This window comes from Dryobates pubescens, chromosome Z (genome assembly GCF_014839835.1).
Source record: "Dryobates pubescens isolate bDryPub1 chromosome Z, bDryPub1.pri, whole genome shotgun sequence".
Taxonomy (NCBI): domain Eukaryota; kingdom Metazoa; phylum Chordata; class Aves; order Piciformes; family Picidae; genus Dryobates; species Dryobates pubescens.
This window is the reverse complement of record NC_071657.1, coordinates 108385114-108401644: the sequence shown is the minus strand read 5'-3', so window position 1 is coordinate 108401644 and position 16531 is coordinate 108385114. Positions and strand designations below refer to the sequence as shown.

General features: G+C 40.6%; 1 protein-coding gene across 9 annotated transcripts in view; it reads left to right on the top strand.

The window, feature by feature from the left end:
* MAGI2 (membrane associated guanylate kinase, WW and PDZ domain containing 2) overlaps nucleotides 1-16531 on the top strand; it is a 675431-nt gene that overhangs the window by 537967 nt on the left and 120933 nt on the right. For all 9 annotated transcript variants that reach the window (XM_054178160.1, XM_054178157.1, XM_054178158.1 and 6 more), the window contains one exon: nucleotides 1666-1848. In XM_054178160.1, coding sequence (XP_054034135.1) covers nucleotides 1666-1848 — 183 coding nt within the window. The remainder of the gene's footprint in view (nucleotides 1-1665; nucleotides 1849-16531) is intronic.

Below are 16531 nucleotides of genomic sequence, written 5' to 3'. Positions count from 1 at the left end.
AGAGTAGTGTTGCCAATTCTCACAATGATATCATCTAGCATTTTTTCACCCTAAATAACCAAGCTCCCAGCGTGTTTGGATTGATGAGCCACCTGAAATACTCTAGCCTTCAGAAGTACAGAGAAAGAAAAGAGAAAATTTGAGGATGAGAAACAGAAAGCGAAATAAAAGCCCAAAATTAAATTTTAAAATAAAATCATAAATTCTGTTCTTGGGAATGCACAATTCTGTCTTGAGTACCCGAGGTTGGCAACACTGAAATAACTAATTGTACATTCTCCAAATTACCATTAATTGATGTTTGGTATGTTTCTAAACTAGCTCGTCCAGCAAGTATCAATTAAGTTAAAAGACTCAAGCACTATGTTATAGGAGTTTGCAAGAATACAGCCTTTTGGTAATATAAAAATTAATGTACTTAAAAAGAGCTGTGCAAGAGCAAACATAGAATCCTAAAGTGGCTCAGCTTGGAAGGGACCTCAGAGATCATCTACTCCGGCCTACCCTCCGTGGGCAGGGACACCTCTCAACCTGGCCTTGAACACCCGCAGGGAGGAGGCATCCACAACCTCCTTGGTCAACTCTTTCCAGAGTCTCACCGCCCTCATACTGAAGAATTTCTTCTTAGGATCCAGTATAACCCTATTCTCCCCCAGCTTCAAACCAATGCCCCTTGTCCTGTCACTATGACACCCTTATGAAAAGTCCCTCTGCAGCCTTCCTGTAGGATCCCTTCAGGTATTGGAAGGCAGCTCTAAGGTACCCCTGGCAGAGAAAAATGCATTTTGACTGAAGGTTGTAGCCAGAGAATGAAGCTTGTTCTCTTTTGTAACAGTAGAAAGCTTCTCGTCAACCTTACCTAGACCCAAATTTGCCCACCTGCGCCTCGCCCCCAAGAGGTCCCGCAGCATGAATGACCTGTCCCAGTGCCAGCGTGACCGTGCTGGGACATGCAGGCTGCACGGTATGTCGTCTGCTGCCTGCCATCTCAGCTGCACCGCCACAGGCATAGCGAGAGCAGGTGGAGTCACAACCTTTGCACCTTCCTCCCACTCTTCCTCACTGAGTGCGGCATGGGAGAGAGGCACGGGAAGGCTCTGCCACCCACATTGCACACCAGGGCATGTGGAGAGGGCACGTGAGGGTTGCACAGCGGTTGTGTGTGTCACTTGATGGATGCCAAAACCTCACTTGTTTTGAGAGAAAAACTCACCTTATTTTGAGCACTGTTTGTAAACAAATGGAATGAGATTTTCAAGGGATATTTTCCTTACTGTGACTGGAAGGAAATTGTGGAGAATGTTTTACTTTGTAGGAAAGATGAATTTATAGGTTAGGAAAGAGGTTTTAAAAGTACCTCACAGATCATTTTTATTGTTGTAATTATTTTAGCTGCACAATCTCCACTTCTAAATGTGCTTCTAATGTGAAAGAATATTTATAACTCCCCACGTATGGCTGATCTGCCATACATAAATACATTTTAAGCTTTGTATTAATAGAAAAACTCACTAATTTTTTTTTTTCCTGGAATGCCTGCACTCTTCGTTTCCTTGGTTTTCATCCACTGTCACCTGCTGTCAGTTAATATTGTTATCTTCTCTCCCTGCTGTCTTGTGACTAGATAAGAACTTTTGTCTTTCTTGGTTTTGTTGACTGATGTAGAAAAACCACTCTTCACTCGTGATGCGTCACAGCTGAAGGGGACTTTCCTCAGCACAACTCTTAAGAAAAGCAACATGGGTTTTGGATTTACCATCATTGGTGGGGATGAGCCGGATGAGTTTCTCCAGGTGAAGAGTGTAATCCCTGATGGGCCTGCAGCACAAGATGGGAAAATGGAAACAGGTAAGTAAGATGGTTACTCTGTTCTTTTATATGAGAAGTGGAATGAGATGTAGATTTCTGAGTCTTCCTCTCTCCATGAATGTATGCTTTTCCCATATCACTGTCTGTATTCATGTGTAAAACAGCTATTCTATAAGAAAAGACAAGCTTCTCAGAGAAAACTTACCTGTAGGTTTTCTTTCTAATAATGCCAAGTAGCTTATTTTTCCATTTCACAATATTTTAAGAGAGAAAAAATCTCTGCATTCTCCTACATCAAAATGGGATACAGTGTTCTTTGCTTTATAGGCTATTTATTCAAGGCGAGTCTGTGCATGGAAAGTAAAGGAGACAGCCAGAGACAGCACAGACTACTAAGTGCAAATTTATTTCTTTAGAGAGGATGGTTTTGCAAAATAATCAAAGTGGAGTCTGATCCAACATTGTCCTCATTAGAAACATCAAAACAAGAGTTTTCACTGTGGCATATGGACACGTAGGCATCTGTGGGCTACTAATAGAGAATACGTGAAAGCTAACTAAATAAAAGAATCTTCCTCTGAAGAGATTTAAAGCTGCTCATAGGATCTGGACCACCACTGAAAATAGTTTCATGTCCACAGATTGATAAGGATTGTAAACCACTGTCTTACAGGTTTGCAGGGTCACATCATATCCATGTATATATGAAACAGTTTTGGAGGAAAATTTAACTAAGTTTCTAAGCCAGCCATCGTCTCTCACATGAGAACACAGAGAACAATAGAATGATTTCAGTTGGCAGGGACCTCCAGTCGCAAACCTCCTGCTCAAAGTAGGGCTGACTTTGTGATTGGATCAGGTTGCTCAGGCCTTCAGCTATGTGTATTTAGAAACTCTTACAGGACAGAGATCCCACAGCCCCTGTGGGCTTGTGTCCATATACTTAAGCATTTGCGTGGCTAAGATTGTTGTACTTTAGATCCAGTTGGGATTTTCACTGATTCACCTCATTACCAGTGACTAGAGTCCTTTGTTCATGCAGGTCTGTCACTGTGTCCTGTCTCTCTCCAGCACTACTTGCCCTTCAGATAGCAGTCAGGCTGCAAATTGATACTGAGCCACATGCATAATTTTCCCTTCCATTTCTCACCAAGGCTTTATCAGAAGAAATGCTAGTTTGAGATTATGTTGTCTCTGCAGAAAACCAAGTTCATGGTGGCCAGAGTCACTGTGAAGATAAAGAGAGTTTTCTAGCCTGTGAGAGTTTACCGTGGATAAACCATAGCAGCAAAGCAGGATCTTTACAGTGCATTGCAAATATAGGAGGCAGACACAAATACACAGTCACACAGGTAAATGAAATTCTAGTTTCAGACCTGCATCAGACATGGTGGGGAAAGGAAGGAAAGGCACCATCTCCTTTACCTTACTTGATCTTTGCCTCAGGCTGAAGACACCAATGCTGTAATTTCTCCTAACTGTTAAAGAAACCATCTCATGGAAAACTGATGTTGTAACTTCAGGTTACTTCTCCACCCAAAATCTAATTTAGGGGTCAGTTACAAATATTAAAATAGAAGAGTGAATCTATGTAAGATGTCGTTTTCACCTTTTACCATGATCACAACACAGTGGTGGTTTCACCTGAGGATTTCAAAATCAAACCATTTTGAGTTTCATCCCTTAGGACATTGGAGAAGCTGCCTGATGGTTATTGGCATTGCTGCGATGCTATGAAACAATTTAAGTTGCACTGGTATGCAACAAGAGATATCTGAGGTCCTAGTGATTGAACACCACCACTCAGCGCCCAGTGCTAGGCAGTTGTCCCAGACACACAACAAACTTCCCAAGCAGGCTCAGAGGAACCACATCTCAGTGGATATGTCAAAACCAGCCAAAGTTACATTTCTGATCCCATTCACCAGATGTTTCAGAATTCCTCAGGGTTATTATGTCCTCATGTAAATCTAGCATCTGTGAACTAATCACTGCTAATAATACAGCAAATGCTTTTCTAGGACATGTTTTAGCATTTGGAGCTAAGTCAAGCTGCTGGATATGAACATTACATTCCACAGCATCTCTCTACCTCAGGACAGCCTAGGAGCTGATTCCACATTCTTTCCTGAGATGTTACATTGCTTGTCTTGTACGAAGCCTCACGCTGCTGATAGAAAAATGTTTGCATTTAAGAGGCCCCTATATGCCATTAAAACACTGACCGAATGTCACTGGTAAAAGGCTGCGTCTACAGTGAGTACAGTGAGTGATTGTGAATGCTGTTCTAAGGCAAACAAAGATTTAGGCCTGCTGCTGCATCAGATAAAATCTGAAGCTGCAAAGGCACAAACTTTCCTACAATTCTCAAGGTTATTCAATGGACTAGAGAAACTGAAACACTCCTACTTAATCAAGCTCAGCATTTCAGCAAGTTCTAGTTCCTTTGGTGAAATTTTCCAGGAAACAGCTCAAAGACATGGTGCAGAAGTGGCTAGTTGAGTCTGTTGATGGCCCTTCTGACTGATGGATAGCTATGGTCATCACAGACTGAGCTTTCTGGAAGCACATATCTGTGATTAATTGTCATAGCTCATTGTGAAGCAAAAAATAAGAGGCATGCTCTTTCTTTTCATCAGCGAAGCATACACCTGGCCAGTGCCAAGATGCTACATCATCTAGAAACAATACAGACCTGAACTCTTAGTTCTGTTCTCTGTCCATTTTCAGTTCAGATGAACAAAGCATTCTCTCCCCTAATGTCAAATCAGGTGAGATGCAAGCTATTCAGTCAGAAGAGGTGGACTGTATGGGCAGAAGGAATACCTTCATTCCAAAGAAGTAAATATATTTAACTGCCAGAACATCACTAAAGGAAGGACTCAGTGTATCATGACCTCACACTACCATATGTATCTTCTTTTTCAAACCAGTCAAGTCTCTCTTATGTGCTATCAGTCAAGATCTCACAATATTCTGGTTTATAGTACTCCCTCCCACTGGTAGCCAACTGTGTACCACAATTGTAATCTCAAGAGGTTCATCTCCAGGCTAAAAAGCTTTTTAATATATACTAGGGCTTCATCAAGTGTAAACCAGGAGTAATAATTTGGTAAAACCTCTGTGTAGTTTTCTAAAACCAGTCTTCTTTCATTTCATCTTTAATTTGACTTTTCAAGGAGAGGGGATTGAGAGGTCATTGAGACTGGAACTGCAATGCAAATGCTGGGGTCTTCTCACCCCACAGGAGGAGGGAGCTAATAGATGCCCTGCTGGTTCATAGCTGAAACAAATGGACATCATTCTCCAGTTCTGGCCCCCTCAGTTTAGGAAAGATGTTGAGTTGCTGGAACGTGTCCAGAGAAGGGCAACAACGCTGGTGAGGGGTTTGGAGCACAAGCCCTATGAGGAGAGGCTGAGGGAGCTGGGATTGTTTAGCCTAGAGAAGAGGAGGCTCAGGGGAGACCTTATTGCTCTCTACAGATATCTGAAGGGTGGTTGTAGCCAGGAGGGGGTTGTTCTCTTCTCCTAGGCAACCAGCACCAAAACAAGAGGACACAGTCTCAAGCTGTGCCAGGGGAGGTTTAGGCTGGATGTTAGGAAGAAGTTCTACACAGAGAGAGTGATTGGCCATTGGAATGGGCTGCCCGGGGAGGTGGTGGAGTCACCAGCACTGGAGGTGTTTAAGAAGAGACTGGATGGGGCGCTTGGTGCCATGGTTTAGTTGATTAGATGGTGTTGGATGATAGGTTGGACTCAATGATCTCAAAGGTCTTTTCCTACATGGTTAATTCTAATATTCTGATATTCTAAGAATATCTAAGGGGCTGTACTTTCTTTGTGCAGTACACAGCACATCACTTCATCAATCCTTTATATTTCTCACCATAAAAGCTTGCATATATCACAGAACTAATGCTAAAACTGTTTCGAGAGGTGTGTGCATAAAATTATCTCTGACTTTTGAGAATCTTCCCAAGATAGACCGATGCAGTTTTGCTACTCCTCATAAATTTATCCTGAATCTCTACATAACTAGAATTCTTTAAAATATAACTCTTTTAGTCACACACACACATTAAAAAAAAAAAAAAAATAAATCTTGGCTTAAATTTTATAAAACAAAAGTTTCTGTTCCCCTAGTTGTAGAGGAAAGCTCTGACGTATGACCATCCTGGCTGAACAGGGACCTTTGGCTGGACCTCAAGAACAAAAGCCTGATATGGAGCTGGAACTTGAATGCATCTTCCCTGTTTATCAAGCTACTGAGCATTCATTAAGCACAGCACACAAATCTGTCCTATTAAAGCCATTCCACTTTGCATAAATATTCCTCGAGGTATGAAGAGAGCTATTGATTCTTTTCAGCTCTGTCATTTGGCTATTCCCTCAAAGTCTTGAATTAAAAATATTTATACAAACTGGAAGAGCAATCACAGAGCACTAACTTGGATTTCAAAATGGTTCTGAAAATGTTTTTTAAGTCAGAGCAATGATTAGAAACAGATTTTTAGGAACTCCTTGTCTTTACCTCACATGCTGTCTCGGTTCACAAGGCTGTAGAATCGTAGGATGGTCTGGGCTGGAATGGACCTCCAAAGGTCATCTGGTCCAACCCCCTCTGCAGTAAGTAGGGGCATCCTCAACTAGATCAGGTTGCCTGGAGCCTGGTTCTGGTTTCACATGGCTAGTACAAGTGGTTTCTGATTCAACATCTTGAGATTTAGCCCTAAGGTTTGCTGTGGTTCAGAGATTTGGGGAACCATCTATTTCACATTTTAGGCTTAGTACCTTAATTCAAAGTGTTCAAAGCATCTCATTAAGAAATGTAGATCCCCAAGTATGGTGTCAATGGGGGGAAAACTTTGCCTTCAGGGGACAGCTGAGACTACCAACATTGGGGTTGCAGCTCAGTTGCATAAACGTGTCTAGTGCCATTTAAAGTGCCAGAGATCGCACTGCCTTCTCTTCCAGAAAGCAGTCTCTTGTTAGTCCTGTATCATACATGGAAGTCCCATCTGAATATCTCAAATGCCTGAGGTGGTTGTACATGACATTAGACACTGCTGAAACACCCACATTCCTCCTTAAGAGAAGTGCTTTAATACGCTTCTTTGTTTTTCCTTATCATCTATTACAGCAGGCAGTGACTGATTCATTACTGTAATAATAATAACCATTTTCTGACAATGTTAAGGGTATTTGTCTCCCCTAGCCTAATTCAAACTTCACTCTTGGTTTTATGAACACTTAAAAGAAGCACTAAAAACCCTTTTAAACTTAGCAGGCTTAATTTTCTGTCATTTAACCATTCAAACAATAACATTATATGAAGTCTGATGGCTGAGTTCAGCCATATACTGATGATTATAAAACCTTTTTCAGCACTTGTAATAATTTGGTTTAGATATTATTGGAGTACATGAAGTATACACTTACATTAAGACTGCATAATACATGTAACTTGTTCTCTTTCCTGTGGTGACTCTTCTTCAAAAACTCCCTGTATATCATGTCCAGATGATATACAGAAATGCAGCAGGGATCTGAAAAGAGCAGCAATTTTTGCTTGATAAAATCCATATCTATACACAGGAGGCATTTCATGGCATGCATAGTTTGGAGCACTTACTTAATTTTGAAAGCAGTTCACATTTGCTGACACTATATTTTGATTTATGTTTATCAGTCCTAAAAATTCTAGTATCTGCTTACTTCTTGAAACAGTACAATATTGGACATGTAAATGGACAAAGTTCTGAGTAAGTGCCAGATTGCACTTGTACAGCACTTACTATCATTTTATCCCATTTCACCTTTGACCAGATTTTTGCTGCAGTTATGTTTTTACGTAACCCAGAAACCAAAGGTGAAGCCATCTGATGTGAAAAGAGGGCATAATGCAGATACATTCTATGCTAAGATACAAATGCAACACAAACCATATACACAAGACATACACATCAAAGCCAGTCTAGGTCTCTGTAACAAGAAGAAATGGAGATCTTCTGGTGCTCAAAGGTGCCATATCTTTACCAGAGAATGAGATCATACAGAAATCAAGAAACATGGCAGAGTAAAATTTGAAAGGGTAAAGGTGAAAAAAACCAGAGCGAATGTTTTGGCCATGAACTATTCAAGTGCATGCAGCCTCACTATCCTATTAATTCAAGGTCTGACTCCATGTAAAACATGGCCATAAAGACAGAAGCATAGACAAGGATACCAAAAATTCTCTCACACATACTGCACATATGCAAAATACAAAGGCAAAAGAAACACCAAATATTTTTTGTCTGCTTTTGCATACTAATACACTTTCACCCTATTGTACTGTTCATAGAATTATTTGAGTTGGAAGGGACCTTAAATATCCAGTTCCAGCCCTTGGTGATCATGAGATGGTTGAGTTTTCTGTCCTTGGAGAAACTAGGAGAGGGGTTAGTAAAACTGCCACCTTGAACTTCCAGAGGGCAAACTTTGGCCTCTTCAGGAGACTGATTGACAAAGTCCCTTGGCAGGCCACCCTGAAGGATATCATTTCTGTGATTCTGTGATCCCCTATTCCATGGGCAGGGACACCTCCCACTAGACCAGGTTGCTCAAGGCCTCATCCAACCTGGCCGTGAACACCTCCAGGGAAGGGGCATGCATGACCTTCCTGGGCAACCTGTTCCAGGGTCTCACCACCCTTACTGTAAAGAATTTCTTCCTAATATCCAGTATAAATTTACCCTCCTCAGGCTTAAAGCCATTGTCCCTTATCCTGTTGCTGTAAGTACTTGTGCAAAGTCCCTCCCCAGCTTTTTTGTAGGTCACCTTCAGGTACTGAAAGGCTGCTAAAAGGTCTGTTCAGAGCCTTCTACAATCCAGGCTGAACAGCCACAGCTCTCTCAGTCTGTCCCCATAGGGGAGGTTCTCTAGCCCTTGGATCATCTTCGTGGCCCTCCTCTGGACCTTCTCCAACAGCTCCATGTCCCTTCTAAGCTGGGAACACCAGAACTGAACACGGTATTCCAGGTGGGGTCTCCCCAGAGCAGAGCAGAGGGCAGGAGTCTGTAAATTAATTCTTCAGTCTGAACAACATGATACAAAATCTGCAGATGATGATATTAGGGGTATTTAACATAGGCCAAGAGATGATAAATAGACTGTCCTAGTCCTCACATTTCTTAGGATACTGCTATTCAGTTTTGCAAGTTGCCAGTTGAGTAAGCAGTGTGCAGTGAAATCAGTGGCTGCCAAAAATGCTGCAGTTGCATAAATAACTTTTCTCCCATCAAATGTAATTAACATCTGTTTTGCATGATTTGGCTATTGGTATGAACAGGCAAAAATATACATTGAAAATAATAGTAATCATCTTCTGTACTATTTCATTCAGTAAATAATTGCATCTTATTTCTTAAGAAAAAATGATCTGGGAGCAGGGAAAATATCTTCTTTCTATCTAAAGACATGATAGGGAAATTGAGAACGTATAATAATAATAATAATAATAATAATAATAATAATAATAAAGCTGTACTTTCCAGTATCATCAGCCATGCCACCTCTGATTTTCTTTTAATTTAGTTATTTTGGCATATAATAGGCATGTTATCAATTACCAAAATGAAAAGTAAATCTTTTGAATATTAAAGAGTAACTTAATGACTTTTAAGATACAATTTCTGCTGTATATTTAGAATAGGAAATAGCTTTCTTGAGAGCAAATATTTCACCTGAACAAATAAGTTACCATCCCTGTAACTGTATTTCCCCATCCAAAAGGAGAAAAAGCTCATTTAGAATTTGTAAAGTCCCATAGAAATGTGTGCTCGATTGCTTGCAAATCAATTCTTGTCAGTGCTCTGAGTTCCTCATTTGATGCATGGCATAAAGTAAAAATATCCCCAGTTACATTAGAGAGGTAGAAGCATTTCCAAGCATATAAATCATATTCCAGGAGCTTTTTGAACCTTTAACTAATGGGGGTTACAGAGACATTTCAGGCAATTTTGTTTGAGTTTACTTGTAAAGCATCTTTCACTGTCTGTTGCTGGAATCAGGATATTAGTGTGCATGCACTTCTCATCTGACCCTGGTTAGCTGCTCATGTAGCCTTTGCAAGAAGAGCAGAGTTCCTTCCTGCTCTTAGGCAACTGCCTCTTTGTAACCAGCAATTCTGACATTTTGAAAAATGGTTTGTTTGTTTCAAACCCTCTAATGTCTCCGTAACAGAAGGAGCACTTTTCAAACCAGTAGATGGACATGAAGTTAATCCTAATGAGAAGCCCCTGGAAGATTTCTTTCAGCCTTTCCTCTCTTTGCCCCACAGAAGTCTTGTCCCCTCTAGCAGTCATATAAGTGGAATATTGATTCTGAGTTAGTTAATGGAAGTGAAGCCTGAGATGCAATGCTGCTGCCATAAGCTCTGTGCATGTAGCAACAGGGGGCTGCCCAGGAAGCAATCACTGCTGTTCATCTTCTCTTCCAGTCAATACCACATGGGAGCAGTGCCAGACTCCCCTAAATGCCACTCTCCATCATGCCCAGATAAGCAAGGGCTGTGCACATAAGCTAGACAAACTCTTGGTGACTGGAGCCCAAGAGTTTGGCCAGGTCTCAATTGTTGGTCTGAGGGGGTTACTCAGGTGGTGGGAGAAGAGGATTTCATCTCTAAGAGGCGGAGTGCAGGACTGTGAGAAAACTGACTGGAATAGGATTTGCTGGAGCTGAAGATGTGACAATTTGTTTTTGTTCTGCAGGAAAAAGAGGCAGTAATTTTATGCTCAGAGATGGCTGGCGAGTGGGTGTTTATATGCATGTGTGTGCATGTGGAAGGAGGCGAGAGAGAGGAGGGCAAGGTACTAAAGAAAAGAGGAGCTTTGCGAGAAAGGTCTGAGAGCAGTGATGTGAGTATGGATCTTTTAAATGCTGGCACTTTCACTCCTTTTGATGTGTTGTTTTCTTCTTCAGGTCTTAGTGAAAGTAAATTAAAATTCGTTGTATTTGACTAATTTTCTCTGCATTAAAATCAGCAACATTATATGCAGTATTTGCTGAGGCTTTCTTTGCTATACTGAGCATCATCGGTAGTACTGCTGAGGAAAAGTCAGGAGATAATGTGTGATACATCTTCTTTTCTTGATAGGTCTGTTTCTTGAGAATTTGTTCATAGTCTAATACTGAGTCACGAAGGATGCTGGGTTATGCTGCTGCTCTGTAGTTCATTACCTTTTCTGTTCCACCTGTATGTACACAAAATATCAAGTCTCAATAAGTGAAGGCTACCAACAGTTGATGATTCAATAATCAACAATTCAGCCTGATATCACACCTTTGAATCCTGCAAACCTATCAGCTCTGCAGGAGCTGGCAGGGCTGAGCTGGGGGTGTCTGTAACAGAGGGAAGAGCTGAAAGAGTGCAGGAAAAAAATGTTGGTTTCACACTGTGTCAGTTCCAAGAAGCATGCAGCATAAAGAGGTGAAGAGCTGGAAAAAAGAAAATTGAGATAGTAATGGGAACCTGACAGTGTTTTCATGTCTTGTAAGGGAGAGATGCATGTTACAGTTTAACAGAAACATCTTTTTGATTGTGAAGGAATGAATGACATGATAGATGTGCAGGGCAGCATTATTCATACCACTGTCACTAGCATATTAGTAGGATTATTTCCCTGATATTGTCCAGAGCTTCAGCCAGTGCTCTCAGTATGCTTCTTCTTCAGTGGAGCCTGCTTGACTTTTTTTCCACTGAAACATGTAGAAAAGTCCATCCGCCACAAGGCAGCCTGGTGGGTTCAGGCAGGTTGTCTTCAGGGAAGTGGAGAGGAGTCTCTTGACAGATCTCATCACTGGCACCAGAAATCGCTCATGTGTTGAGCCTTGTTGAATTAAAATGTGAATTTGGGGTAAATTCCTCTGTAAGATTCTGCATGAAATTCATGCAACGCTGCAGTGCTGCATATGGTACCACAGCATTTACCACATTTATGAGTTTGTAATTTTTATAGCAGTTGAGAAGGCTGCTATAATTTAGGGGATGTTGTTCTCAGATAGACAAGTTAAAAATACTGTTGTTTTATCTCTTCCCTTTCCAGGCAGGTTTGAGTGGCAGCATCGTTACTCAGAGTTCAAAAAAGCTTTCTGCTTTTCTGGTAGATTGTTTGCAGCAATCTGTTTAGTCTGCCTTATTTCAATTATTTGTTGTATATCAGACAGAGTATAGTTTTTAGGGCAGACGTGATTGCATCAAAAGGAAATGCAGCTGACTATTATATAAGATATTGAAGTGTTTCTAGTGCAGTTTCTACTTATTTAAAAAATAGATCTGAATTGCTTTGGGAAATAGGAATAATCCTAAGAACTGCACTTGAACAATTGCTCATGTCAAAAATTCTGCTCCATCCAAGGTGCCAGGATGTTTGTGATATTTTAAACATTTCATTTGCTACAAGAATAAAGAATTCTGCTTTGCTAGAGGACTAGAGCATAATATATGTAATTTCAAGTCAACTGGAAGTAATTTATTTCTTTTAATCTTAGCAAATAATAATTTATTTTTTTAAGTTCAAATTGAAAATAATATGAGCTAAAGAAAATTCATTGCAGAAACAAAATCATAATGTTTCACCTGACTCATTCAGTTCTCTGTCACACTTGCAAACATACAATAAGTTTTCCAATCCCAGTCTGTGAGGGAGCATCTATTCTAAAAAAATTGTGGGCAGGTGTCCCCATCATACACAGAGCTGCTGGAGCGAGTCCAGAGGAGGGCCACAAAAAGGTGATCCAAAAGCCAGAACACCTCTGCTATGAGAATAGGCTGAGGGAGCTGGGGTTGTTCAGCCTGGAGAAGACTCCAGGGTAACCTTGGAACTGCCTTCCAGTACCTGAAGGGCTCCTACAGGAAGGTTGCAGAGGGACTTTTCATAAAGGTGTCTAGCAATAAGACAACAGGGAATGATTTGAACCTGAAGAAGAGTAGGTTTAGACTGAATCTTAGGAAGACATTTTTCTTTCTGGACACATAATATAAAAGAGCATAAAAGAGACTTGATACAATCTCCCTTTGAGTCAAGACTGTAAGGGGAAAGTCAGAGTGTTTAGTCAGTGTCCAGTAGCCTTCCTGTGACTATGAAAGAGCAACAGCTCTGCAGCTGACAAGCAGAGTGGTGCATAATACCCTGTACAGTATAACTGCATCTGCCTCAACAGACCTCAGCAAGATTTTTACTCTTACAGCAGCAGCAAGTTCTTATCCCAAATCTCAGACATGGCACGGGCTACCGTGGTAGACTTCTTTGTGAGCTCTGTGGGGACAGGCTGTATACTGAACCTTGTCCTTCAGAGTAATTTAAATTTCTTGTGCGCTGTAGCCTTGCTGTTATACTGCTATCAGTGATGGAATTAGATGCTCTTTTAAATCCTGATTTAGGTAGAAAAATCACATTGACCTCCTATAATTTTTATTCCTTTTCCTTTCAGTCAGTTCGATCCACCAGTATTAGTTTGCTGTTAGATGAAGTCACATCTGGTATTTTTGTGAGGGATTAGAGGAAATTGCAGAATGCTCACAGAACTAAATTCTCTTTTAATGATGACGCCTTTTAATCTCTTTCACGTCTCATTGGTATCTGAGCACATCTGGGTCTTACTTAGGCATTTGAAGTCTTTGCTGTGCCTCAATAGCATCCTTCCCAAATGGATTCTATTTGTGCTAGTGAAAAAGAAGAATATATCATCAGTCATCTTAAGCAGTCTTGCTTTTGCACTTTCTCTTTAACTACATGAAAATAACTGTACAGCTCTTGTTCTGCTTCTTTTCATAGTTGGGGGGAATGGGAGGATACTTTGTTAGAAGTGGATAGCAGGTGAGAACAAAGTTGGCAAAATAATTATAATCTAAAGTAGAACCAGTCTAGACTCCAGGGGAGGAAAAACACATCTATAACACATAGATGTGGTGCTAAGGTGCATGGTTGCATGGTTGAGCACCAGGCTTGGTAGCTACATACTGGTTGGACTCATACTGGTTGATCTTAAAGGTCTTTTCCAACCCAAACAGTTCTATTATTCTCTCTGTTGTATGCAAACAGTTCTTCCCTCTGCACACAGAAGACTTGCAATCAAAACTGAACCTCACCTTGATATTACTCATTTTAACTGTAGTATCAGTTATGAATGGCAGAAGAGAGTCATTAACAAGTTTGAGGAACATGCTCTTCGTTAGATTACTGACGGGCAAAAACTGTGCACACAAAATTTCCTTTCTGCTTCCTTGGGCAGTATGTGGGAGAGTAGGCAATCATACCAGAGGGACTTATCCTACATTTTCTCCACTTCCTTGCATTTCTCCTTCCATTGCTGCTAGTATTTGATTTTTTCCTCCATTTCATTACATTAGCAGTTCCACTGTGCTAGGCTGGCTTCAAGGGATCCCCTGGTGATACAGGATGCTCCCTAATAGCAGCAGCCTAAAGCTGGACCTAGAGGCAGATGATCTCAGCTCTCTCAGAGTAAAGATAGTCCTGTCCCTTTAAGCCTGAAGAAAATGTTCCACCTATGATTATAGCCAATAGTGCATCAGATAAACACTCTGCTCACTGTTACATAAATTCATGATTGTCTTAGAATCTAAACACTCTTCAGTTTTAGGACTAGACAGTCTAATGATTGTCCTTCTCAATCTGTTATCTTTTGAAGTGTGACAATACACATACCTCTGTTTTCCAGGAAGATCTTTTAGATGAGTTCTACTAGGAGCACTTTATGGCATTCAGCATTTAATCCACAGGTCCTTGCAATAAATCCTGGAGGACAGAAAAGTCTGAGAAACAAAATGGATATGGACATTGCAAAGACCAAAGTTAGTGTCCTCTCTTTTTATAGTCTTTATGATGTATCACGTAAGGGCATTGTGAAGCTGCCACTTTAATTATCCCTAGCATATTAAATAATGGTTAGAAATAGTGTTAGTAACCATACTATAGTGACATTAACAGCATGAGATCAGGCTTTGTCATTGCATAAACCTCCTCCACAGTCCCTGGTTTATCAGAGTACTCCTTGCCATGAGAACTCTAGCAGTGCCATTACAATGGGTTTCTCATGTGGGATAATAATATACAGATTTTTTTGAGTGATACTGAAAAGACCAGATAGTTTCATTCTCAGTTAAAATAGGCTGGTAGAACTTTTCAGATTTTGTTTCCACACATCAAAGGTGCCTGGCATTTGGTTTCACATCCATGGTGGATAATGCTGAGTGCTAGCAGCACCCATTGAGCTCTGTCAGCAGAACACAGAACATTCATGAGCAATGAATACACACACAAAAAAGAAAACCCAGAGATCAAGTATTTTTGCTTTAAATTAAGTTCATGATCTCACTAACAGTGAAATCACATTTGCAGCAGTCTCAAAGAGTCAGCTGCTGAAGTTAGGCACCTGCATAAGCACTCTGGGAGTATAGCAAAGCATAATGATCAATGATGAAATCATGATCTTAATGAATAGATTAAGGAGTTCTAACACTGGCCAGTTCTGGCAGTAATGCCCACTGGTTACAGAAACCACAGTATCCCTAAAATCCAAATGATCTTCCAAGTTTTACCGCTTTGGATTCAAAATGGAGACTAACCCTTCTCGTCTGTCTTTGCACGTTTATAAGTGTTCAGCTGACTGCTGTTACTTTCACTAAGTATTAATTTAGTATTTTACTGGTTCTTGTTCATCCTTATGATGTGAGCATTATTCAAAGAAAGAAAAAATCTCTGTTAACCCTTTCTGTTCACAAGTAATAGGTGATTGCCTATTACTAAAAATTCCCAATTCCATCTCTATTTCAACATAGAAGGATGTTTCTCTTTGTGCTGCAGCCTATTTGTAAGTGTCCCATCCAGTTCTTCACCTCATTCATCTCCCTCTTTCCTTCCTGGCAGTTTGTGTCAAGCATTAGCAGTTGCAATGGTGTGCAGTTGACAATGATGCTGAAAACATCTTCTACAGGGACAGGTGGCACTTTGCCAGGTTTCTCAGGCAGGAACAGGGACTGTTTGGTATTTACATCATGCTTTGCCATACTCTTATGCCTTCAGGCTGCTGGGAGGCTGGCTGGCTCTGTTTCTCCTCCAGGGAGCCATTACCTAGATAAATGTGATGTTCTGCATACAGAAATAAAATGTAGTGTGTAGAAAAGCAAATGTGTTGTCAATTTTGACTCCTTTTTCTACAGAAAAAGAGGGTTTCATTTCTACTTGTGCCTCAGCACACAGTGACACCTTTCAGAGTGATGCCCCACAGCTCTGCAAACATGGTCTACATTTTTTAGCTTGCTCTTCAGAGGCACTGATATTTTGTCATGCAGTTCATCTACACCAAGCATTTCAGGAGGCAGAAGTAGTTCCTGCAAGCAAAATCTAGTCAGAACAGGCTTACATAATTTGTAATTAAAAGGCTGCCTTAAAAAATGGATCATTTTGTTTTTTATCTGGTCTTGCCTCCAGATTACATACCATCTTTTAAATGACTACATTTTTGTCAAGTGGCAGTTTTAGATCCATGCTATGCTTTCAGGTGCTTGAAGAAGTGAAAACTGTCTAGCTAGGAGGAGAATTTGCCTGCTTTTCAGCATTTTAGGAGCATCATTCATTCAAGTATTATTTTGCTATTGCTTTACTTTTATTTTTAATCTCCCATGTTTCATGTTTACTGGTTCAGTAGATCATCAAAGTCT